General features: G+C 46.0%; 1 protein-coding gene across 3 annotated transcripts in view; it reads right to left on the bottom strand.

The window, feature by feature from the left end:
* KCNAB1 (potassium voltage-gated channel subfamily A regulatory beta subunit 1) overlaps positions 1 to 25,780 on the bottom strand; it is a 257,521-nt gene that overhangs the window by 54,189 nt on the left and 177,552 nt on the right. For all 3 annotated transcript variants that reach the window (XM_054040307.1, XM_054040309.1, XM_054040308.1), the window contains one exon: positions 6,911 to 6,948. In XM_054040307.1, coding sequence (XP_053896282.1) covers positions 6,911 to 6,948 — 38 coding nt within the window. The remainder of the gene's footprint in view (positions 1 to 6,910; positions 6,949 to 25,780) is intronic.

Below are 25,780 nucleotides of genomic sequence, written 5' to 3'. Positions count from 1 at the left end.
ACCTTGGAAGCCAATCTGACACAACAGGTTCACTGTAACTCCCAACACCCAGCAATGCCAATTAGGGTAGCTGGTGTATCTTGGCCCTATGTCACATCCAGGAGTGGAGCAGTGAATGTATCTGTTCCAAGATATGCAAAGTTGTGGAAATATTTGATCACTTTATTGACAGTTTTGGAGCTTTTTCCTGTGTCATTATGGTCAAAACGTGATTATCTGAACCAGAGTTAATTAAAACCCTGTTATCTGAAGGTCAGATACATCTCCGAATGTATTTATTTATTTTTAGCTATATAGTGCTTTAGTCATAGTCACTCAGTGCATGTACAAATGTAATAGAATTTACTGACTCATGTAGAAACCAGGATGCAACCCCAGAGTTCCCCATATCGCATTCAGACAAAAGAAGGCCAGAAGGCAGTATGGGAAGCAAGTCCCACCATCTGCTGTGCCCTGACTCCATCCCGCAGATATTCAAATCTAGGGGCAGAAGGAGCATCTCAGCTGATTTCAAAAGTGACAGAAGCACATGAGTGGAGAGGCAGTCTCAGGTAACTGGGACATTAACCAAATAGGACTTTATGGAACAGTCTTAACACCTTGACTTGCACTCAGGACTAAGTGGGAAGTGTTCCTAATAGTGGCTATGGTATGTTAGGGCCTCATCTGTGTCTTGGGAGAGGGGAATGCAGTGCAGCACATAACAAAAACCAATGGAATTGAGGCTGATTTAAGGCTGTGTCCTTAAATTGTGCCATTGTGCCTGGGCACTGCTCTTAAACCAACGTAAGTTGTTACAGGCAAAAAGCATAGGGCTAAATTCTGTTCTCAGTTTCACAGGTTTAAATCCAGCATAATTCCACTGAAGACAGTGAAGTTTCCCTGGATTTTCAGCAGTGTTACTGAGGGAGTGGCAGTCAGCATTCACCCCGAGTACTCGGCATGTATGCTCAGATTCTCTGCAGGGAAGTGGGGGGAAAGAATCCTTCCCTACAGGCTGCTGAGCTGCTGTGCTGCTGCGTTCCCTACTAAAGGGTGTCTTGCACAGTTACCCCAGAAGCACCTGGGTCGAACTCCATCTAGAACCCCAATATGTGTGGAGGAGGGGTAGGAATTACACCTGAGAGGAGAATTTCCCACGGGCATTTATAGTCGTTACCAATATATACTGAGCAGAGAATTACCCCTGGATATGCTGCAATACAGTATCTAGGTGAGGAAGGCTTAGCACCAAATGAAACTGCCATTGTTGGTTTCTAACACAATGATGTTGCTTAAGCATGGCTATTGTGTGTGTTTTCAACAACAGCTAGACTGCAGCAAATCTATCTAATAAAAACAACAATTCCACAAGCCCTGCTTAGTTCTTTCCTTTCCCTCAGTCATTAGGGCTGCCTGACAAGCTTAGCCATTCTAAAGGCTGTTATGAAGGTCACGTTACTCCTTGCTGGTTCTAGTTAAGAGGAATTGTATAGCCCTGTTCTTCCTATTAGCGCACAAAGCAATAACAGCAGCTATGGTCCATGCTGTTTGTGTGGCGGACATGTTTGTACAACACATCTGAAGTAACAGTTTTCTCTCTGCAAAATACACCGTGCTGTTTTTGCAGCTGACATTGGACTTCGATGTACATTTTGCAGTTCCCAAAGGAGACAGAATATGGTGGTGTGAGATGAACTATAGCTGCTTGCAACATTGCCTGGACCTACAATTATTAAATAAGGGAGACTTAGGAGCACGTTTGACTTTTGCACATGTCTGTGCTATTCTTTTGCTCTTTGTGCAGGAGATTGGAAGACAAACTGTGGACTGATTTTAAGGTAATTGCTTGGTTTCGGCTGCTTTCCAGTTGAAGTGAATGGCAGCACTGCAGCGGTGAATTGATTGTGCACTGTTTTATTTTGATGATAATTTTAACAGACTATTAAAATACAGCATTGCATTTCCAAATCACTGCTGCACTCCTCTGAAAGCACCAAGTGCTTCAATGGAGAGCAGCTGCAACCAAGCACAGAGCCCTGGCCAACAAAAAAGAGAGATGGAGAGGAACCAGCAGTTCAGACCCTCCCAGTTTTCTAAAGGAAAACAATTGTTTTAATGCAAGTAGTTTACACAACCACAGCCAGCCCCAGTTGGTTATATGGTCAATTAGTTTTTGATCAAAATGGATGGTGAAATGTCAAGTGGGCTGGCTCTGTGGTCCAGTTAACAGAGCTGCCCCATGTCAGAAGGAATCAAATTTCTTCAGCTCCTAAAGGCACCCCTCTCCTAGAAATTTAATTTCATGTCACAGATGGAGTTTACTCCCCAGAAGTCAGTGTGATTATGATCGGATCCCCAAAGAACACATGGACAAGACTTTTAAAAGTGACTAGTGATTTTGGGTGCCTCGATTTTCGGTGCCCCGCTTGTGACACCTTAAAAAGGCCGGATTTTCAGAAAGTGCTGAGCTCCTCTCATACTGTATGGAGTCTCAGGTTGGGCTCCCCAAAATCACTACTCACCTTCTGGAAATATTAGCCATATATTCCTGTCCACCCATGCATCAGAATATGAGAGGAAGTAAGACATATCTACCATTTCAGTGTGTCCTGAACTGAGGCTACAATATATAAAATATTTAAATGATACATACTGTATCAGGTTCTATATACAATATAACTTGATTTGGTTTTTTTAATCAAGAATCAGAAAATGTGCTCCCAGAAGAACAAACTTCAGAGACTCAGGATGAATTCCTAAGCACTGAAAAATTAGAATCACAAATGGAGCAGAGTAGAAGTCTTGGGACAGCAGGACATTTCAAGACTGGGTATTTTTTCTTAACTTATTCAAAACAGACTCAAACCTGCCACAATGTTAGTTCCAATCTGACACCAAACACACCACTAACAATGTTTTAAAAATCTGGAGTTTCAGATGAAAACTTGATGGGTAGCGAGCTGCAATCACAGTCCCAACTCTGCACAAATAACTTCATGCACCTGAATAATCCTATTGAAATCAATGGCAACTTTTCCTGCCTGTAAAGATAAGCTCATGCACAAGTCAGCATGTTGGAGACCAGGTTTAGGAGTGCCCTTTGGACTCTGATCCCTAGATTGAGGGAAATCACGAATCACACACTTTGCAGAGAGGAAATACTGGTCCTCTTGGGGTCATTGCTATTGCTTGATGGGAAATGATGGTGGGAGTTGTATGCAGCACTGCACTGCACTCTTCCACACACACCAAATAGGCCCCAAGGTCTGGCTAGGCCTGCACATAAATGCACACCTGAAACTTTGGGGGCAGGTGGAGAACTGATATTGATCTCAAAGGCCTACAGAGTTAAAGGTGTTTATAAAATCTTTCACTGTAACATTTAACAGCAATAGGGTCATGATTATTTGCTACAAAGGCCTTGGTTTTACTCAGTTACTTGGCAAACTCCCAAAAGCATTCATTCAAGATGAAAGTTTATTGATTAAAACATACAAAAAAGGAGCACGGATTTAAAACCAGCATTTATATTAAAACTGTGGTTTAGTGATTATACAAATCAAATTTAGTTAGACCCTATCAAAGTCTCTCTCCTTTTGGAGTTAAAATATCAGAGTCTCTTATTTTTATTAACAACCTTTGATGAAAAAGAAAGTTAATTTTACACAGTCCTGATGTGTGAAGGGTATTCATGTATCCTGTTTTTAACATAGACACAAGGTGGAGGAGAGACAGGATAGAAAAGATGGGGGAAATATGGCTGTTGACGTTTTTGGAATACTGGACCACTGGAGTGGATGCTTTGGCTGGCAAGTTGAGCACGACACCTGCTGCTTGGACTCTGGTTCACATTCTGGTCAAGGACGTCATCTGTTTGGATCCTTTCTCCTTAGACAAGAGAGGCTTGGATGAATGCAGCATAGCTGATGTCGGGATTCGATGAAAAGCCAAGAGCGTGAGAGATAGAATAGGAAGAAAGGGGGAGGGAAGGCAGTGGCAAAAGCAACTCAAAAAGGGACGGGAAAATAATACAGGATCTTTTGTGCCTCTGTGGTGCAGGCAATTAGATATCCTCACTGCCGGGCTGAGTACTGGATGTCATGATAATGTGATATGCAGTGTTGCTGTCTTAGCCATGTTGGTTCCAGGATAGTGTGCTGACTTTCAGCACTCACAGTTGAAAACAAAGTTCCTTAAACAAGACCACCGCCAGCCTGCTTTCCTCTCGGGAAGAAAGTCCCTTGGCCTGGTCTGCTTCTCATGACTTGAGATTGAAGGGGCTGAGATGAGTTGCAATGCTGGCAGGTTGGGGGATGCGCTGGGGGGAAGAAGATTCTTCTTTTTTTCCCAGTGTCTCTTTTTAAGACCTCCCAAAAGGAGTAAAATTAAATTCATTTCCATAAAGCCAAACTTGGCATAGGTGACTTCATTCCCACATTTTCTTGTTTACCAGGCATGATCTCACCATAGTCCTGGACTACGGTCAATAGGCCATTTTTCTTTGGGCTAATTCAATTTTTCTGCCTCGTTTTCTGGCACCTGTTCATAGCATTCATTTATGGAAAAAACTTCACCTATTTTGCATGGTTAATTCTCAGGCAGGCAAAAAGTCATAGGCTATTGTGACATCTTATGAACTTTCCCATACTTTTCACAGTTGAATTTAGGGTAAATCTGTTGGCTCAGTAATCACAACAGAACCCCAGTCCACTTTAGTTCTGGCTGGCCCACAAACCTGAGATGATGCTTTGTAGGGAGGAACATTACAGCTGCTAGCTTAGGAAATAAGGACATGGCCCATTTGTGTTAGACATAATGACCTGACCTAGTCCCATGCAGCTGCTACAAGCCAAAGTAATATGCACATCATGTCTGTGCATTAGTGCGAGACGAGCCAGAATATAGATTTATATCAACATCCCTTTTACCTATGTTAAGGGATATTTCTCTCCTCAAGGAAAAGTCCTTTTACAGTTAATAGAGATGAAACCAATAGAAATATAATAGGGCCCTATAGATATTAATCTGTAACTCTATGGAATGTAATATAGAAAGGATATAGTTCTTAAGTTTTTTAATCTTCCTATAAAATAACAGAGATTTAATTCTCCAATAAACTTCATAGGACACTAAAAACCCCATCTTTTTCATTCAACTCTATATGATTCCTAACATTTATTGAAGAGAGGTTTTCCATTTAGGTTGATTTTTAGTGAATTTATCACTTATGAAATATGCTGGGTTGACAGCCTTGGAGACTGAAGTCTTCTATTGATCCGCCAGCCAGATCACAGCAATGTGAGCTTCTCCATATGGTCCTGCCAATATGACAACTCCCACTCAGAAGGAGTGCCTTTAGGGATGACAGAGGAGTTCAGTCCATGGCTCATTCAGTCCTTGGTAGAATGCAAATTAGTTTCAAATGTAGTGGTGACTGACATGGACACGTGCCATTTAAAAAAGGTACCAAGATCACCAACCCACTTCACAATGGCCACTGAGAAGCTATCAGATAACAACTTTGGGTTGTACCAACCTGGGACAGACCTGAACCAATGTTGCATCAGTATTTTGAAACAGTTTTTTTCTTTATTAAAATGTTTTAAAATGACCATGTTTAGATAGGTGAAAGTACAAGACTTATTGGCCAGATATATCCTGGGGTAATCCTACTGAAGTCAATGCACTTCAACGAGGGATGAGTTCAGCCCCTTGTCCCCTGACTTAATGTCGAAGATTAGACTGACTGAATCACAGAATTCCAAGGCAGGAACTCTATAAAACTGAAAGCACCAATTATTCAAATTGTTTTACTTAGATTTGCTGTTTCACTAGAGATGGACCTGAGTTGCAGAGTTCAGATCTGAACTTTCCCAAAGTTTGAGAGAGGAAGGGCAGAAGTTCAGATCTTGGATTTTGGTTTGGGCCCAACTCTAGTTTTAGCTGATGGACTGGGTATGAAAAGAAAAACACCAGAAGTCATTAGGAGTTTTTAAATGATCAACATCAGTGATAACTAAAGGCCTGATCCTACAAATAGCTGCTCAGGTTGAAACTCTGGCCCACTGAAGTCAATGGGATTTTTGCTATTGATTTTAATGGGGCCAGGTTTTTACCCTCTGTGTTTACAATGCTGCAATATAAAGAAGAATCCCCTTTGTTATGCTATTGTATATTTTCATCATTCCCTTACATACCATTTGTAAGATAAAATGGTTTGTCTCTATTTTAAAAAATCCTCTACATCTTAACACACAATACCTCTCTCCTTCCGCAAAAGTTATTTCCACTTTTTCTCTCCTGGTGTTTCAAGTGAGGCTGCTGCAAGTTTTTGTTATGGGTGACTAATGTCCATGAAGTTCCCAAAGCTTAGTAAAATACATGAGTTACGCAGCACCTTCAAAGGGTTATTAGAAGAGATTCAGAACCATCAGTTACGGCCAAGAGTCAGTGTTGTCAGTGCAAAGCCCAAAGATATTTTCAGTTGTTTCATCTATACTTTTTATGTCAAAAATCATCCAGCACCTCATTATAAGCTGACACTGTGCCTATATTTATGACTGTACTGGATTACTTACGTTATGCCAAAAAAAAAAAAAAAAAAAAAAGTTCATACTTCTACTGTGGGAACAATCAGATTCTCATTACAACTGTCAGTGGTAAATGCTGATCCTTCTTTTCATAGCTGTTTGTAATATTTTTTTAAGGGAAAGGTTTTTTTTTATTAAAATTTAACCTTTGGAAATGTCATAATCACTAAGACTTTGTGAAATGTAGCAGAAGTGCAAACTTTCTATTCCCGTGAATGATAATTCTCTGTCATTTCCTGTTACAGAAATAGACTCCGCTTATTCTGCTAGCTCTGACTTGACTTGTACAAAACATTTATTCCATTTTATGAGTTTTACTTTAACCAAACATTACTTACGTCATCTGAAATTTGACCTCCAAATGTGACCCATGTCCCTAGAAAGAATAAAATCATTTGTTACTGTTAAGGATTTTGTTTAATTTATACACATTATAATTATGATACTTTTCCTCAGGTAATCTCTTGATGATGATTTTTTTTAATGGCCAATCTCTGTAATGAGATGTGCTTGTCTAAATTTAATTGTCCAGTGAATCACAGAAAGTCTGTGCTTTCATTTCTTAAAGAGGTGTGTCACAGAAGGGTAGGGTGTTCTTCCATCTGATGTGGAGGAGGATGAAATGTCTTAAGAAGAGCACACTGCTGATGGCTAAATCAGTTTGAAAATGGCCTGAAACTAAAGCAATCCCCATACTGAGCTCAGTTGAAAACTTTTGTCAAGGATGGATAGGTTTCATCTCCCTATCTCCTAGCAATCGCCATAGCTCCTTCTCCATAAACATCCAACAGGCCTTGCTTCTTCTTAAACCACCCCTCAAGTTCAAGTTTCTGAATCTGGCTTTCAAGACTGCACAACCGTACTCTTGCTTCCATCTCTGCTCTCCTTTCTTCCTGTTTCCACACTCACAAGGGTAGATTCTCAGCTGGGGTCAAGTGTTATGGCTCCACTGCCTGTCAATGGAGATATGACAATTTACACCAGCTGAGGATGTGTCCCAGCACTCTGCTTGCTCCATTCAAGCTTCCCGCCTGATCAGCCGCTTTGTATCGGTCTCCCAGTCTCGTTTTTGTGCTTCCATCCCTGCTGCCTCTTATGCTTGGAACAATTTTCCAGTAGGGATGTTTGCTGCTAGTTGCAGAACAGTTCAGGAATCTTACAGGATTACTACATACATTTTTGACCAGCTAAATAAAACAAATCCCCATGCACCTCTCTGCACCCCTTTTGGCTGCTTTCTATCTCTCTGCCATGTGTTTCTTTGGGGAAAACTGTAAACTCAACTGTGACTGAATTTGTAAATGTCACTAAAATTTAAAGGAGTAACACACACACACACACACACACACACAGCCTAACTTCAAAATGAGCTGGGGGGATTCGAGCAGTGGGGGCTGAAGGCAATGAGGGAAGATTCAAGACTAATAAATAGAGCTGGTCAGAGAACTTCGATGCAACCATATTTTGTGGGAATATACAGGTCCAGCAAAATTAAAATGCTTCCTGAAATCGACTCAGATTTCACCAGAATTTCATTTTGGGGGGAAAAAAAGAAGGAAAAAAAAGGGTTCTGGCAACGTAGAAACATCTAATTCTGACATTTTCAGAACAAAACTTTTTAGATTTTTGTTTTGAAATGACTTTTTGTTTCAAATTTTATTTAATTTTGTATTATAATATAAACATCTATAACTGGGGTGGGCAAACTACAGCCCGTGGGCCACATCCAGCCCGCCAGCTGATTTAATCCAGCCCTCGAGCACCTGCTAGGGAGCAGGGTCTCTGGCTTGCCCCGCTGCTGCGCTCCAGCTGGGAAGCGGGGTCGGGGGCCGCTCCATGCGTGCGCGTGCGTGCCATGGCTCCTGGAACCAGCCAGGGGGCTCCACACGTTAGGGGCAGCCAGGCGGCGCCTGCAGATGGGGCAGCATGCAGAGCCGCCTGGCCACGCCGCCATGTAAGAGCCGGAAAGGGGACATGCTGCTGCTTCCGGGAGCTGCTTGAGGTAAGCACTGCCTGGAGCCTGCATCCCTGACTCCCACCCACACCCCAATCCTCTTCCCCAGCCCTGATCCCCCTCCAGCCCTCCGAACCCCTCAGTCCCAGCCTGGAGCACCCTCCGTCACCCCAAACTTCTTATCCCCAGCTCCACCCCAGAGCCCTCACTCCCCCCGCACCCTGCCCCAGCCCAGAGCCCCCACCCACACCCTGAACTCCTCTTTTCTGGCCCTACCCCAGAGCTCTCACCCCCTCCTGCACCCCAACCCCATGAGCATTCATGGCCCGCCATACAATTTCCATACCCATATGTGGCCCTTGGACCAAAAAGATTGCCCACCCTTGATCTATAAGATAATATATCAGTTTGATTTTGTCAAAACAAAACATTTCAACTGAGCTTCCCCCGCCCACCCACCCACCCAAAATTTCTTTAAGCCATTTTTTCCTTAACAAGCACTGTCTCTCTAATGAGTATGTGTTTCAGTGGGAACCGTGAATGTTTAGATTTAATTGGCTATTTATTAAACCACAGAGTTTGTGGTATCATCATTTAGAAGATTGCTTCATGAAGTACGACTTTTTACCGTCTGTAAGTAAAATGACTGTGCCTCTAAATTGTATCGAAGTCACACACTGCATGCTACAATTAAGTAATAAGTATATGCTTTGACAGCCTTTGCTTCTGTCCTAAATATCTGAGCCTACACAACATGACAAGGAAAGCAGAGTGTTGAAGTGTGAAAAAAGGGAATCATATCATACTATCTTTTGCTCTTTGTTACCTAGTTACCATGTCAGTTTGATGTACAGCATAGTTACTATTTTTGCAGCTATTCAGGAATTACATGTTTACCACATATACAATTATTTGTTATTGTTTTAATACATGAATGAGGACCATCCAGATACAATAATCTTTTACTATGAACCTCATGGTTACACTTGTACATGTAGTGTGCATAAAATGTGATGACACACTTATTTATGATGGGCACCTATACATTTAACAAGGAATTTGCTACAGTGAAGAATTAGTTATACTATAGTTAGAAGTTAAAATGTTATAGAGAACCTACTTATACAAAGTACAGCATATATTATACATTTTCAATTTGAAACAACTATACAGAACCTGGCCATGCAAACCTTCCCGTTGACGGCAATCAGATTACTCATGTGAATAAGCATTACAGGATCAGGCCTTAATGCTAGAAAATTATATAGGGTTCATTTCATTCAGATAATGTATGGAAAGCTGACCTAAATGGCTTGGGGGGGGGGGGGAATATTAGCACTTCTGAAAAAGAGATTTGGTAAACATAGCTGGGGCATTTGCCTTTCTATCTTGCTATTTTACCAAGTGCAGAATCTGTATCAGGTGCAAATATTCAACACAAAAATCACATTTGAAATGTATAGAAGTGTTTACAACTCAGTAGTGACTTGACAAACTCCGTAACAAACAATTGGGACGGGTGGAAGAACAAGAGGACAAGGGTTACACTAATAAGATATCACGTTCGATGTAGGTAATTGCATATCTTTTGGTTCACCATAAAGCTGTTTTCAAAAAAAGATTTGGCCTCTGTGGCATGAACGGTCTTTGTGCTTGATGTGTGTATAGCACCTCGTACAATGGGGCCTGTAGATACCACCACAATTTAAATACATAAATAAAAAGTATTATTTATTTTTAACTCACTTCTTGTGGGCATCGTGGAAAAAGTGATTCTTAAGTAGGGACTAGAAACATTTTAACACTCTTAAATACTTAACATTCCAACCCTTTGAGAGACTTCAAGCAGCTACTGTTTTTAAGAAAATCAGCCAATGGGAGAAATGTTGCAATCTTTTCCTCAATAAGTTGTCCTGAATCTCTCTGTGCACTAGTTTTCTCATCTTTAAATGGGAGTAGTGCTACTTTTGGAGACCTCCTTGTCTACTTACAGCATAATATTTAATCTGAAATTATCTGTATGCTGGGATAGGTGCCTGCTTATTGTCTCTCTGTAGAATGTTAATATTTTATATTAATAATTCTGAAAGGAACTATGACACTTTGAGCAAGCTTGATTCCTCCCATCTGCAAAAAATTTAGCTGATTTCTGAGGACTGTTAGGGATCAACAGGGGCAGAGTACCAAACTGACATTTAACTCTTTTTCTATCCCAGATGTTGGAAGTAAGCCATTAACAGGAATGGATGTACAATTATGATCTACCCATTTTCAGTAAGAGGATAATAGTCCCTAATGAATATGCATTCATTTTATTAACGTGTGCACCCAACAACTATCATAATAATTCTGGAACCATGCAGTGAAGCTTTTTGCTTGCACCATCCAGGCACATTTAGCAGATTGCGTGCTACCACTCCACTTCTTTGCCAGCTGCCATTCCATCTGCTCTGAACAATGGTTTTTGTTTACCTTAGCGAGCCTAAGCTATTTCCCAAGATAAAAAATTACAGTAGTGATCTCAGTTGCTGCACTGGGTTCATAAACCCAGAGTAATATGATGTTGCCTTCACTGGAGAGCTGGATTTATACCAGTGCAACTGAAAACAGAACATGACCTGTATGTTCAGTTGCTGATCTGTCAGTAAAGATTGTAGGAGGAAGTTTATTTTTGGTAACAGAGTCATTACCCGTCTCTTGATTACCCCTTTTCTTTAGCTCTGGAGTCCACAGTCCCTTCCCCTTTACCTTTGTTTCCCCCTCTGGTCTGTTGTCTAGCCTTCTCACCCTTCTTCACTCCCCACACTGATCTGCTTCTCACTTTGTCATTTCTCTCTGGCTCTTCTCTTGCAGTGCTCTACCCTGTTGTGCTGCTGTGCAATCAATGAGCTTCAAAGAAAAACTCAAGCCTTTCGTAAGTTTTGATGCACATGCAGCAGAAAGTAAGTGGGTGCAGCAGCCCACCTTAGCAAGTCTTTAAGGCTGCATCTACACTGCAAAGTTTGGCCAATGTAAGTTACGTTGGCATGCAGCCACCCACTTTTGTACATCACGTGGGTGCACACACACTTGACTGCTTGCATGGGTGCTGCACGTCTTCACCAGGAGTGGTTGTGTTGATGGAAAATGCAGTACACCACGGGTAGATATTCCAGAGTGCCTTGCACTACCATCGGCACAATGCAGTGCTTTGCATTTTGCAGTGCTCTGTGTGATACCAGCAATTCGTCCAGGGATTTCTGAGAACTAGGGATCAAGTTTCCACAATGCCACTTTCTCCAACCCATTAGGCTTATTCCATCCCATAATTTTTCATGCCATTTTTCTGTCTTCGCCATTTCTGTTAGAACAAAGGCCAAATACTCGCCTATTATTTCAGCTGTTCCCCATGGCCATAAACTCCCTTTCCCATATATGAACATATAGCAAGACAATCAATCAAAGAGGCTCAACAAATGTATCCTATTTACGGCCCCAACAGATGTATTCTATATACCCCTAAAAGGGAATTTAAAAATTCCCTAGGTCAGCAGAATGTATGCACGTTAAGTCATTTGTTACTGGGTATAAAAAGGCTTGCTCTACGCTTGTAAGGTGTGCTCCTCCCTCTGGCATGAGTCGAGGGGGACACCCGCTCAGCTGACTGATCAATAAAGAACTTGAAGCCGTCTTCTCGACTCCCGTGCCTCCTTGGGGTAATTGGGCAGCTCCAGGGGGAAACGAGCCCATTTGGCTAACAAATGGCGACCACGAAGGGACTTCTCTCCCTGTAGAGGGCACTGACCGACGGCCGAGGGCGATTCCGAGGAGTGGCCACCTCGAGCTGTTGCTTTGCTCGGGCCTCGGATCGTCACAATCGGCCGGGGCGGCTGCGTCCTCTCTAAAGAGCACTCTGAAGGACACGGAAGCAAGACAGCTTCAGAAGAAGGGGAAGTCTGACTGCCGGACGCGGCCACTTCGGGCGGTAAGTGCGTTTACCTCCTGGGTTTGAGGAATAACGCCCCCGAGGTGTGGGTTGGACAGTGGAAATCCCCTAGGCAGCCTGTATACGGGAAGGTATGTTAACATTATTGTAGCTTTGTAAATGTCTTGTTGTTGTGTTTTTGGTTAAAGGGTAAGCAAATAATGGCCAATGAGTAACGTAACTAACTCCACAAGTCCATGGGCCGTTTTTAACAATTATTGGGACTTGGAGCAACCTCAGGGATTACTCTTGTTTATAGGAAGGGTAATCTTGTTTCTCCTCTTAATGGTGTGTTGGAAACCGAGATTGTAACTGATTAAAGGATCTGTGTGAAAGATGAATGAGTGCTGCTGACAGGTCTGAGGCTTAAGCTGACTTCAGCCGCCTCAAGACTCCTGCGAGGGGAAACCCGATGACCAGGATATCTTGATTGCAAGGGGGGTCAGCCGAACCTCGTGACCCAGCGGATATCTGAGTTAGAACTAGATCTATACCTTTTTCCCCTCTTGATATCTCTGTCTCGGAAAACTCTGGGTAAAGCATAATGGGGTCCGGACAAAGCACCTTCTCCTGGACACCCCTGGGATGTATGCTGGATAACTGGAAGGCGTTTAGACGCCAGGCTGATTATGGAATTGTATTATGTAAAGACAAGCTTGTAAAATTCTGTACTCTTGAATGGATGACATTCGGGGTGGAATGGCCCGAGGGAGGGACGCTCAAACCAGGGGTTGTACAAGCAGTACATAGCATTGTGACCTGGGATGGGCATTGGGACCAATATCCCTATATAGATATTTGGCAGGACCTTGTGGCCAATCATCCCCCATGGTTGCAAAAATGTAGATCACAAACTATTAAGACCTTAATGGCCCGTGCCCCTGTTAGGAAACCCTGTTTCCCTGTTAAGAAATCTTGTCTGCGGGCTGTGATTCCTTCTGCCCCGGATCCTATGCCCCCTCCCCCTTTGTATCCTGGCCTCCCGGCTCCGGTACCCTCAATTGAAATCCCCACCCCCTCCTCTGAGGATAATGCCTCAACTGAAAGGGGTGAGCCAAGCGACCAGGACTTTTCCAAACGGGAGCCCCCTCCGATCTCTCTGAGCTCCCAGGTGTCTAACCACACCAGGAGAAAGACTGGCCCCGTGACAGCTCAGAGCTCTGAAACGCAGTGGAACTTGTCATCTGACTATAACCCTGGGGATATTCGGTTTACCCTTATTAGCTCATCGAGCAAGGGTGGCCCGGGACTCCAAGGGCCCCTGCAACAGAATTATTTGTGTCCACTGCAGGAAACTGTAGCCCCTGAGGGTAATCTCACTATGGTATATGTTCCCTTTACCACTAGTGAGCTATATAATTGTAAGGGGCTTCGGGCAAGAATATAGAGGAACTTTTAGAAATAGCCATGAAGGTTTATGATCGGAGGGATGATGAGGAGCAAAAGAAAGGGGCCCGCGTTTTGGCCATGGCCCTGAGAGAAGGATATGCAGAAAGGGGGGACAAGGTTAAGGAGAAGCCAGGGCCACCTGGGAGGGGACGGGACCCCTGCCTGGGTCGAAACCAGTGCGCTATCTGTAGGGAAGAGGGGCACTGGAAGAATGAATGCCCCCAGCGACAGGCCATGGGAAAGGAACGTAAAAACAAAACCCCGTCCCTTCCCATCCTTTACAACAACACGGGACGTTCAGGGGAGGGATCTTCCCCATAGAGAAGCCGAGGGACCCAGCGGCCCCTCCTGGCTGCGCAAGCTGCCAGTCTGGATCCCACGGTAAAAATTAATGTGGAGGGCCGCCCAATTGAAGCCCTTATTGACACTGGGGCCACTCTTAGTTTGCTCCCCCTTAGTAAGGCTCCCCGAGGTAGAGCTCGGGAATGTGCCATGGTACAGGGGATAGAGGGACAAACTACAGTTTTGGAAAAAACTTTGCCCCTCCTAGTAAAGGTAGGGGACCGCCAAATTTCCCACCAATTTGTTTGCAGCCCCTCTTGCCCCATCGCGCTGCTCGGACGAGATATTCTTACTAAACTCCAGGCAGAAATCTCGTTTGATAAAGGGACTATGGAAGTTAGAATCCCTAAGCAGCAGTCCTCAAATTACCAGATGGCCCTGATAAGCGCTGGAAATCACTTCCCGGAGTGCCGGGGGAGGAATGAAGGAAGCCAGCTGTCAGGGGTTAACCTTGAGGTTTGGGCAGAGGAGGGAGGCGTCGCTCGAGCCCGGAATGCTTCACCAGTGCATATTTCCCTTAAGGAAGGAAGCAGCCCGGTTCGAATTCGACAATACCCTCTTAAGCTGACCACTAGAATCGGGTTAAAACCTCTGATTCAAAAGTTTCTGCAGTGTGGGTGGATCAGGGAAGGCACGTCCCCGTACAACACTCCGATAATGGGAGTGCCTAAGCCTAATGGGCAGTATCGGTTGGTCCAGGACCTAAGACAGGTTAACAAGTTAATAGAGACTCCCTATCCAGTCGTCCCAAATCCCCATACTATTTTGGGCCAAGTTCCCAAAGAGCACAGTTGGTTCTCTGTAATAGACTTAAAAGATGCCTTCTTTTCCATCCCCCTTGATTTGGAATCTCAAAAACTGTTTGCCTTCGAGTGGGAGGACCCAGATACTCACTATAAGGCCCAATACCTTTGGACCGTGGTCCCACAGGGACTTACCTGTGCACCCGAGATTTTTGGCAGCCAGTTGAGAAGGGACCTTGCCCCATTCCTGGCTAGACACCCCTCATGTAACATAGTCCAGTATTGCGATGATTTGCTCTTAAGTACTGAAACAGAGGCAGCTTGTAAAGAGCAGACTGCAAAGCTCCTTAATTACCTTGGGGCACAGGGGTATAAGGTCTCAAGGGAAAAAGCACAACTGGTTAAGCAGCAGGTCACTTTCCTTGGGTATCATTTGTGCCAAGGAAGTCGTAGTCTGGGTAAAGAAAGAATCCAGGTTATATTTAATAGCCCTCAACCCCGGCACCCCCGAGAATTAAGGGCTTTTCTGGGACTGACTGGCTTCTGTCGGCTCTGGATCCCTGACTACGGGGAAGAGCCAAACCACTGTATGAATCCTTAACTAAAGAGGGTCTGCTTCATTGGACATGGACCAAAGAGATGGAAAAAGCATTTCGAGAGCTAAAAGAAGCCTTGGTTCAGCCTCCCGCTCTAGCCCTCCCCAACCCTCGGAGGCCACTCACCCTATACGTTCACAAGAGGGGAGGGGTGGCTGCTGGAGTTCTGTGCCAAAGGTCGGGACCAACCTGGCGACCCATTGGATACTACTCAAAGGTGTTGGACCCTGTCGCCAAGTGGTGGCCTGCCTGCTTACGGGCCGTTGCAGCGACCGCTCTCCTCGTACAGGAGGCTGAAAAGTTTACCCTGGGGGGGGACACTGAGGTTGTGGTTCCCCACGGGATGCCTCAAATACTGGGGACAGGTGCTGGGGAAAAGCATTTAAATCCCAGTTGACATACCAGATATGAGGTAGGGCTCTTGCTAGCCCCTAACTTAACCTTTAGGACAGTTAGCTCCCTCAACCTAGCTACCCTATTGCCTGACCCTTGGGTTTCCTATGAGACCAGCCCCACTGATGACTGTATTGAAGTCTTGCAACAGGTGTCCCAGGCACTCGGTATACAATGGAGGTTGCATACCCCCTGGAGGTCGCAGAGCTCGGGTCAGGTGGAAAGAATAAATAGAACTCTCAAGGATACCCTCACTAAACTATGCACAGAGTCTAGTTTAAAGTGGCTTGATGCGTTACCACTCGCCCTTAACTGCATTCGAAGGGCCCCACGTAAGGGTCTTAAGCTTTCACCATTTGAACTGGTCTTTGGGTTCCCTCCCCGAATACTTATCCCAGGATTCCGGGAGGATGTAACCTGGGAAGTGGGAAATGACTTACTATGGAAACAGGTTTCCGGGTTGCAATCTGTTTTGTTACAGCTGCATCGGTACGCGGTGCCTTTCCAAGCCCTTCCCCTGGACCAGCCCGCGTATCCGTTCCAGATCGGCGATCAGGTCCTTGTCAAGAAATGGAGGCGTGACCCCCTTACACCACGGTGGGACGGTCCACACACAGTTTCGCTCATCAGCCAGGCCGCAGTTAAAATTCTCGGGAGCGACAAATGGACACATCACACCCGGGTAAAGCGGTTTCTGAATCCTGACCAGGGAACCAATCCCACGGAAGAGGACACCGGCCCTCTGCCCACCCCGGCCCCGGAAGCCCGGGGTGGCACGGGCGAAGACACCGTCTGGGAGTATCAAGGACTCGATGGGCTAAAAGGACTGTTTAGGAAAAAGCAATAATGAACTCATTATTGATATTTCTGTTCATAGGTGTCTATCACGGCTATGGTTGGGAGAATAGGTTTATACAACTGGGAGAAATAATAGCGAGTTCCTTCAATCTTAGTAGCTGCTGGGTTTGTGGAGGTCCAGGGGATTGGAATGAATGGCCTTGGGTAGCCCAGCCAGTGCCAGCTAAATGGTGGATTAGTAATTTAAGTATAGTCCACAAAGGAACAGAAGTTTGGGATGAGGATAGTAGCCCTTGGTGACTCTATTCCTCTGAGATGGGGATCCTTTGTCTCAACCGAACAAAACCAGAAGGGGTGTATGTGGGCCAAAGCCAATGTGACTGGACCCTATCTCTAGGATTTGACTGCTATGATCACCCTAGTTGCCATACGTATGACTGTTCTAAATATCAAGGACGGTGGAACCATACCCACGTAAAACTCACTAATCATAGCTGGGTACAATGTTCCTACCAACAGCATACTGGCGAAGGCTGTAAGGCAGTTGGACAAGATGGGTTCTTTGATGCCCTCTTTCTAAGTTGCCAGCGAGATAATACCGACAGTAAGGATCACGTGGTACGCTGGTATCAGTGGGCATGGCAACATTCTAATGGAACTCGGGTAACCCATTTTAATCATTTTTGGTCTACTACCAATAGCCCTAAATTTGGTTGTAATTGCACTTGGAAGGAAGGGGCTGGGGCCTGGAAATGTGACTACTGTAATCCTGACGGTACATCTATTGTATTAGGGGGGCCCCTGGAGATGGGTAACTCCTTGTATTACGAAGAACCGGGCCCCGAGGACTATCCCGAAACCTGGGATGGCCCTTTTGCGAATGGACAATGGGCCCTAAAAGGCCATTACTGGATATGTGGGCAATATGCTTATCGAAGATTGCCTCCAAATTGGTCAGGAATTTGTTATGTTGGGTACATTAGGCCCTTATTCTTTCTACTACCCCAAATCCAGGGAAATAAATTAGGAATTAAGGTATATGACGACTTGATTAGGGAGAGGCGGTCCGTTGATTCCGCATTGACTGCTGGAAGCTCCCAAAAGTGGGGGGCTCAAGAGTGGCTCCCTGTGTAATTGCATTAGTCCGACAAATGGCTAATCAAATTGTACGCCAACGCATGATGGCATTATATCAACCGGTAAAAGCTGAGGATTGGGGGCCATAAGGCTCTCAAAATGCTTTTAAGGGGGGAGAACCTTGTTAGAACAAAGGCCAAATACTCGCCTATTATTTCAGCTGTTCCCCATGGCCATAAACTCCCTTTCCCATATATGAACATATAGCAAGACAATCAATCAAAGAGGCTCAACAAATGTATCCTATTTACGGCCCCAACAGATGTATTCTATATACCCCTAAAAGGGAATTTAAAAATTCCCTAGGTCAGCAGAATGTATGCACGTTAAGTCATTTGTTACTGGGTATAAAAAGGCTTGCTCTACGCTTGTAAGGTGTGCTCCTCCCTCTGGCATGAGTCGAGGGGGACACCCGCTCAGCTGACTGATCAATAAAGAACTTGAAGCCGTCTTCTCGACTCCCGTGCCTCCTTGGGGTAATTGGGCAGCTCCAGGGGGAAACGAGCCCATTTGGCTAACATTTCTCTGACCAAAGTATGGACCCTTCAGAGCTCAGCGCAATTCACATGACCATTGCTAATACAGGATGCACGATTCTCCTGTATTCATGGAACTTCAATGAGTTCCACTATGACAGCAAATGGTGTGGTGAAGAGTAGGAAGAGACATTTGACAATGACGACTAGATGCTGATGGACACAGTGAATAAAAATGTCATGTTGCTGCTGGCATTCACAGAGCAACTCCACATGGTGGATTGATGCTTCTGGGCCCAAGAAATGAGCATTGATTGGTGGGATTGCATCGTGATGGAGGTTTGGGATGACTAGCAGTGGCTGCAGAACTTTTGGACGTGAAAGGCCATGGTCCTGGATCTGTGTGCTGAGCCTGCCCCAGCCCTCCAGTACAGGGACACTAAATGAGAGCTGCATTCACAGTGGTGACGTAAGTGGCGATTGCACTCTGGAAGCTTGCCATGTGGATTGCTATTGGTCAGTCAATGGGCAATCAGTTCAGAGTTGGCAAATCTACAGTGGTGGCCACTGTCATCCAAGCATGCAGGGGCCATTAAGTAGGGTTACCATCCGTCCGGGTTTCCCCAGACATGTCCGGCTTTTTTAGCTTTAAATGGCTGTCCGGGGGGGGGGGGGGGGGGGTGGATTTCTAATAAGGTAGAAATGTCCGGGATTTCCCCCTTCCCCTCATGCAGAGTGTGGTGCAGCTGATTGGACGGCTGTGCCTGATTGAAAGCTGCTCGCAGCCACTGGGGCCTCTAGCAGCCAGAGTCCCTCCCCCTCCCCCACTCCCTCCTCCCCCGCAGAGCAGCGCCTTATTTGTTTGGCTGCACGCAGAGCCCGCAGCTCTCCCTCGGCCTGGTGGGGGGGGGCAGGCAAGGGACAGGGAACGGGGGGTTAGATTGGTCGGGGGTTCTGGGGGGGCTGTCAGGAGAAGGGGGTGTAGAGAGGAGTTGGGGCAGGTAAGGGACAGGGAACAGGGGGGGTTAGATTGGTCGGGGGTTCTGGGGGGCTGTCAGGAGAAGGGGGTGTAGAGAGCAGTTGGGGCAGGTAAGGGACAGGGAACAGGGGGGGTTAGATTGGTCGGGGGGTTCTGGGGGGGGCTGTCAGGAGAAGGGGGTGTAGAGAGCAGTTGGGGCAGGTAAGGGACAGGGAACAGGGGGGTTAGATTGGTCGGGGGTTCTGGGGGGCTGTCAGGAGAAGGGGGTATAGAGAGCAGTTGGGGCAGGTAAGGGACAGGGAACAGGGGGGGTTAGATTGGTTGGGGGTTCTGGGGGGCTGTCGGGAGAAGGGGGTGTAGAGAGTGGTTGGGGCAGTCAGGGGACAGGGAGCAGGGAGACTTAGATAGGGGGTGGGTCCTGGGGGAAGTTAGGGTGGGGGAGGACAGGTAGGGGGTAGGGGAATTCTGAGGGGGGCGGGAAGTGGGAGGGGGCGGGGCTGGGGCAGGGCTAGGGCGGCACCCCGTGTCCTCTTTTTTGATTGTTGAAATATGGTAACCCTACATTAAGCATATCCTGCTGCACAGGACTCTGACCCTCAGCAATGTGCAGCAAATAGAAGGATTTGAAGCAACAGGCTTCCTGAACTGTGGTGAGGTAATAGACAGGACGCACATCCCTATTCTGCCACCATCCCATCTTGGCAGTTTGTACATAAAGGGAAAGGGATACTGTTACTGGGTTATGCAAGTGCTAGTGGATCAGCAGGGATGATTCACTGACATCAGTGTGGGCTAGTCAGGGAAGATGCATGATGCTTGTGTCTTTAAAGAACGCAGGACTTTTCCAAAAGCTGCAAACAGGGACATTCTTCCCTTACCAATGCAATCCCATTGGTGATGTTGAAATGCCAAGAGTAATTCTGGAGGACCCACCCTACCCCTTGTTCATGAAACTGTACACTGGCTGCCTTCCCTGCACCAAGGAAAGATTCAACAAGAGGTGACTGTGCTTTTGGTAGACTAAAGGTTTGCTGGTGATGTTTAATGACTAGGTGTCAGTGAGGCAAACTTTCCTAATGTTAAAAGCGACAAAGAGTCCTGTGGCACCTGTGGCACTTTATAAACTAACAGACGTATTGGAGCATAAGCTTTCGTGGGTGAATACCCACGCATGTGTCTGATGAAGTGGGTATTCACCCACGAAAGCTTATGCTCCAATACGTCTGTTAGTCTATAAGGTGCCACAGGACTCTTTGTCGCTTTTTACAGATCCAGACTAACACGGCTACCCCTCTGATTCTTGACATTCCTAATGTTATAGTTGCATGTTGTGTACTATGTAATATCTGTGAGGTGAAGAGGGAAGGGCTACTGGCAGGGTGGAGGGGTAAGGTAGACTGACTGTCTGCTGAATTTGAACAGCCAGATACAAAGGCTACTAAAAGAGCCAACTGAGGGAGGCCTTAAAAGACAATTCTAACTATTAGTCACAGTAGTGTTGAGTAATACTTTGGTGTGCCTTCGTGTGCAGGGGCAGCTCTATGTATTTTGCCACCCCAAGCACGGCAGTGAGGCAGCCTTCGGCGTCATGCCTGCGGGAGATCCGCTGGTAACACAGATTCGGCAGCATGCCTGCGGGAGGTCTGCTGGTAATGCGGATTCGGTGGCATGCCTGTGGGAGGTCCGCCGGTCCCGCGCCTTCGGCGTACCTGCCGCCGAATTGCTGCCAAACCACGGCGACCAGCAGGCTGTCCCCCGCAGCTTGCCGCCCCAGGCACACGCTTGGTGCACTGGTGCCTGGAGCCGCCCCTGTTCGTGTGTATAGTGTTTAAATAGGGGTGGGCTATTGACGCCTATACTGAATTTGGTAAAGTGGCATTTATACATGGTATAAACACATGTGGAAAGATGAAATAACAAATGCAAACATACGGAAGCTGACAGAGCAGGAGACGTTAAAAAATATCATCAAAGAAAGAAGGCTCAGGTGTTTGGGACATGTACACCATATGAAAGATAGAAGATATGCTAAGTAAGCATGGAATTGGGTACACAATGAAGTAGGGTGACCATATGTCCCATTTTGGCTGGGACAGTCCCTTTTTTAAGTCCTGTCCCGGTCGTCCTGACTTTTTTTTTCCCCCAAAAGGAGGCATTTGTCCTGTTTGCTTTTGTTTACTTGATCAGTTGGCAAGAGCAAATGGGACAAATGCCCACTTTTGTCAAAAAAGTGGGGTGCAGTGTGGAGGAACGTGGGGGGGGAGGGGCAAGCAAAGATGCCAGCCCCTCCTCCCCCAGTGGAGAGGACAAGCTGGGGAGGGGATGCAGTGTTCCAGTGGTGGGGGGGAGGCACGGCAGTGTTCCAGTGACAGGCCGACAGCCTCCTGTGGGCCCCCCCCAAGGGATCTAGCCACGGGCAACAGTCTTGCGGGGGGGAGGGCTTGGGCGAGCAGCTGAGGGCGTCACGTTTTCTCTTTGGGAAATGTAGTCACCCTACAATGAAGGAAAGAGAAAGTGAGGAAGGCCAAGGAAAAGCTGGCAGAAGACACTGACAGAGAACAACAAATGCACTGGAATCACCTAGAAAGAAGTATCACAATTAGTGAGTGACCGTAATCAGTGGAGGAACTGGCCTGCCCAATGTGTCAGTGGAACAGGAGGAACTAAGGTAAGGTAAACTAATAAAGGTACTCTGTGTTTCAAAAAATAGAACTTTATTGTGTGCGAAAAAAGGGAAACAAAGTTAAAGTAAAAATACACAAGCTAAGAAAAAATTAGCAGCAGTCTGAGGGGATAACCCAAACTTATAAAAAAACAACTAAACAACAAACATAAAGTTTTACATATTAAAAACATATTACAATGTTTTATTCATGTGGCAAAACAGGTAGTGCACTGTGCTTGGTGTCTGATCCTCTAGTTATCACAGGTCAATGTACATGTAGTTATGGTTCTCCTTATTTTCCCCTAGCATGAAATGGCAGGGGGAAGGGTTCATGCCATGGTGACCCTCGTTATGTTGGGGTATATAGGGAGCAGCGACCATAGAGTTTTCCGTGGATTGGAAAAGCTGTTGTGTCCAGGGTCGTTGGGCATATAACTCAATAATATCCTGCGACATCTGAGTTTGTTGCCTGACCAAAACCATAATGTCTTGGTTCACTTCCCACCGCACCTCTCTCTCCCTTTGCCTCTCCTGCTCTCTCCGTTCGTGGTCCTTCACCCTGATCGCAGACATTCGGCACCTCCAATCCCCATATTCATGGTCAGCAGCTGTAGAGGACTCAAGAGTCCCACAGGAAATATCCTCCCTAGTCTGCTTCTTTCTTCAAGTGATTGGCATCAGATATCCAGTTTCCAGATGCTCCCTCAGCTTCTTTGTGCTCCGTTTGCACCACAGGCTGCAAAGTGAAAGTTACCAGAGACGCTAATGGATTACACTTTGAAGGCCATTGGTCAGACTGCACAATGAAATGGAAGCGTCCACTGAATCATATGTCGATGGGGCTGTATGTTTGAATCTCAGTTGTATTTCAATGCTCTCTAGTTTGCATAATTCTTTTAAACGCTTGTTTTAAAAATCTCCAATCATATACCCAGTTCAGAAATGCATCCTGAGATGAATGCATTATGGGTTCAAAACTGTCAGCATGCCAGCAACAATCACATTTTCATCTCTTCATGTCGTTCAAGGTGATGTTTTGTTGTCCCAGAGGATGGACAGAATGTGAGAGACCATAACCCTGTGTATGCTCTGCCAGGAACTGAAGAGATGTTTACCATAGAATTTCCCCTCATTGCTACCCTAAAATTTCCCACCATTGCTATCAGCACTAGTGTTTGCTTGGATTGTAAGTTATTCAGGACCGGGACAGTTTCTTTATATTTGTACAGTGCCTAGCACTGTGGTACTCAGTGATACCATGATATAAATAAAAGTGCAGACCAGGTGTCAGCAGCCACCTGCATTTTAACCACTGTGTAATCTAGATCTTCTCTCAGCAGGGTTAAATGACACGGTGGTTAAAATGCCAGCAATTGTCTGTAGCCTTCTCCACCCTTTTGTACTCTCTATTATTACTACTGGCAGAAATGCAATGGTACAACATTTTACAGAAAAAGTCAAAGTAGACCCTAATGGAACCATGTTTCAGCTCTGTTGCAGCTGGAACATTTTCTAACATGGTTTGGCAGGCACCAAATGAGTTAGAACGGTCAACAAAAACACAGGTTCTAGCCTAGACAGTGACAGGGGCTAGAACATGGTATTAAAAGTGATTTAACACCATTTAGCCTTATCCACTGTGTCTCACAAAACCCTAATCTGATCCTGTGAACACTACAAGGGATAGTGCTTACTACTGATTGTAGTCCACTCACTTCGGCAGAACAGCACCTGGTCATAAGTGTTTTCAGGACTAAGCCCCATGTTAGAAAGTGATTTAGCTAGAACTGTGTTTAAATTACATTTCTTAAATTGGTCTTCAGCCCACTGTAGACAGTGTTCAAAACTAAAGTTACAGCTGGTCTCTGTGAAGAGCTTCTTTTGACCCCTCCTACATCTTTACAGGATAGTCATGCATTTTTACAAATCTATCATTAACATATAGTACAGTATCACACACACACTTTTTATTTATTTTTAGCAATACACTAGCGATTAATGCCCAAATAAAGGACTGCATAAAAATGAAATTACCATGGCACTACATCAGTGCTTAAAACAAACTCCCACTTTACAGAAATCTGCCACTGAATTTAATATACAAGTGCCTAATTATTAAATTACTGAACATGTCTGCTTCCAAGAGTGCCTTTTGAGATTAAAGTGTTTTAAGGGACACTGGCACGGCTGAGACCAAACCTGCATACACTGGACAGCAAGAAAACCCATATGCACATAGTGGGAATGAGTGAATTGGTGTTCTTGAGGCAACTTGTCTCATTTGTTACTATGTTGTTGATCTGCCATGGGTTAGCAGGAAGGTCAGTCCTGCCTCTGTGCACTGGAGTTGGTACCTGCAGCATTCAATACATCGCTGTGATTCTGTGAATGAGTATTATGAAATTAATACAATTTTTATAATTTTTTTAAGTGTCAGGTCACTAAGCTTGCCTGTACCTTCACTGAGACTTAGGACAGAGGTTCCCAAACTGTTTTTGTGGAGTCTCCTTTGGAGGTTCATGTCCCATGCATGCCCTCCTCCCAGGGGCAGGGCATATGGTACCCGTGGGGGTTTGGGGCAGGAGGGTGTGCCCAGTACTGCAAGGGTAGTGCCTAGTACTCATGAGGTGGTGGGAGCTGTGTCCAGTACCCACGGGGGGCAGGACAGGGTGCCCAGTACTCACAAGGAAGCAGGAACATTGCCTGGTACCCATGGGGGCAGTAGGAGATGCCCCATTCTCATAGGGGCCTGGGAAGCAGGAGAGGTGCCTCGTAAGTATGGGGCTGGGAGAGGGAGGGGTGCCTTGTACCCAAGAGGGGCAGGGACAGGAAGGGATGCCCGGTACCCATAGGGGGTGGTGGCAGGAGGGCTGCCTGGTACCCACAGGGGTCTGGGACAGGAGAGATGCCTGATACATACAGGTGGCAGAGACAGGAGGGGGTGCGCAGTACCCATGGGGGGCACCCAATACCCACAGGGGGCAGAAGGGAGGGCTGCCTGGTACCCATTGGGTATGTGGGTGATACTCATCAGGTGGCACTCGAGGAAGTGTTCCACTCCCTGTAGCAGTCGGGCTGCCAGAACCCTGCTCACCTCGCTCCCCCTGTGCAGGGGAACATGGCCACGCTGAAGGGCTGGGGTGAGGAGGGAAGCGGAAGGCTGCATCCCAAGACACAGTCCCCTTCTGACCCTTGTTCTTTAGCATGGCCTCATCCACTTCCCCACACAGGCTCTGTCTAGCAGGGGAAGCAGCTGGGGCTGTGTGCCCTGGGGCCACGGTCAGGAGGGGCTCTGTCCAGCAGGTCAGTACTGTGGTGGAGCCTTCAGCCAGCTGCTCCCAGTGCCTTTGCAGGCCTCCCCAGCAGACTAGGATATCTGCCGCTTGGCAGCTGTGGCAGTAGGGAAGTGAGACAGGCAGGGAACCTATGCCCAGAAGCTGAGACTGCCCACACAGAGCCCATCCCCTGCCACTTCCCCTGCCAGCCATAGCCACAGCCCCCTGCTGACCCCGACCCTTCAGCACAGCCCATCAGGTCCTCTTGCTCCCCTAATAACCTCGTCGTGCCCCCCAGAGGAAGTGCCACACAGTTTGGGAACCTTAATATTTGATAGGAGTCTTAATTGTAAAGACTGTACTGGGTAAACACAATGTGGCAAAAAGGATTTCAAAGAGAAGTAACACCCAAGATCCTCATCAAACCACAAAATCTAGAAGTAAAGTGGGTCTCCTCCAGCCCCCACCCTTTTGCAAGAAAAACCCCTGTTTGTGCT

Source organism: Malaclemys terrapin, chromosome 9 (genome assembly GCF_027887155.1).
Source record: "Malaclemys terrapin pileata isolate rMalTer1 chromosome 9, rMalTer1.hap1, whole genome shotgun sequence".
NCBI lineage: Eukaryota > Metazoa > Chordata > Testudines > Emydidae > Malaclemys > Malaclemys terrapin.
Note: the sequence above shows the minus strand (reverse complement) of the source record. Positions and strands in the feature narration are given on the sequence as shown.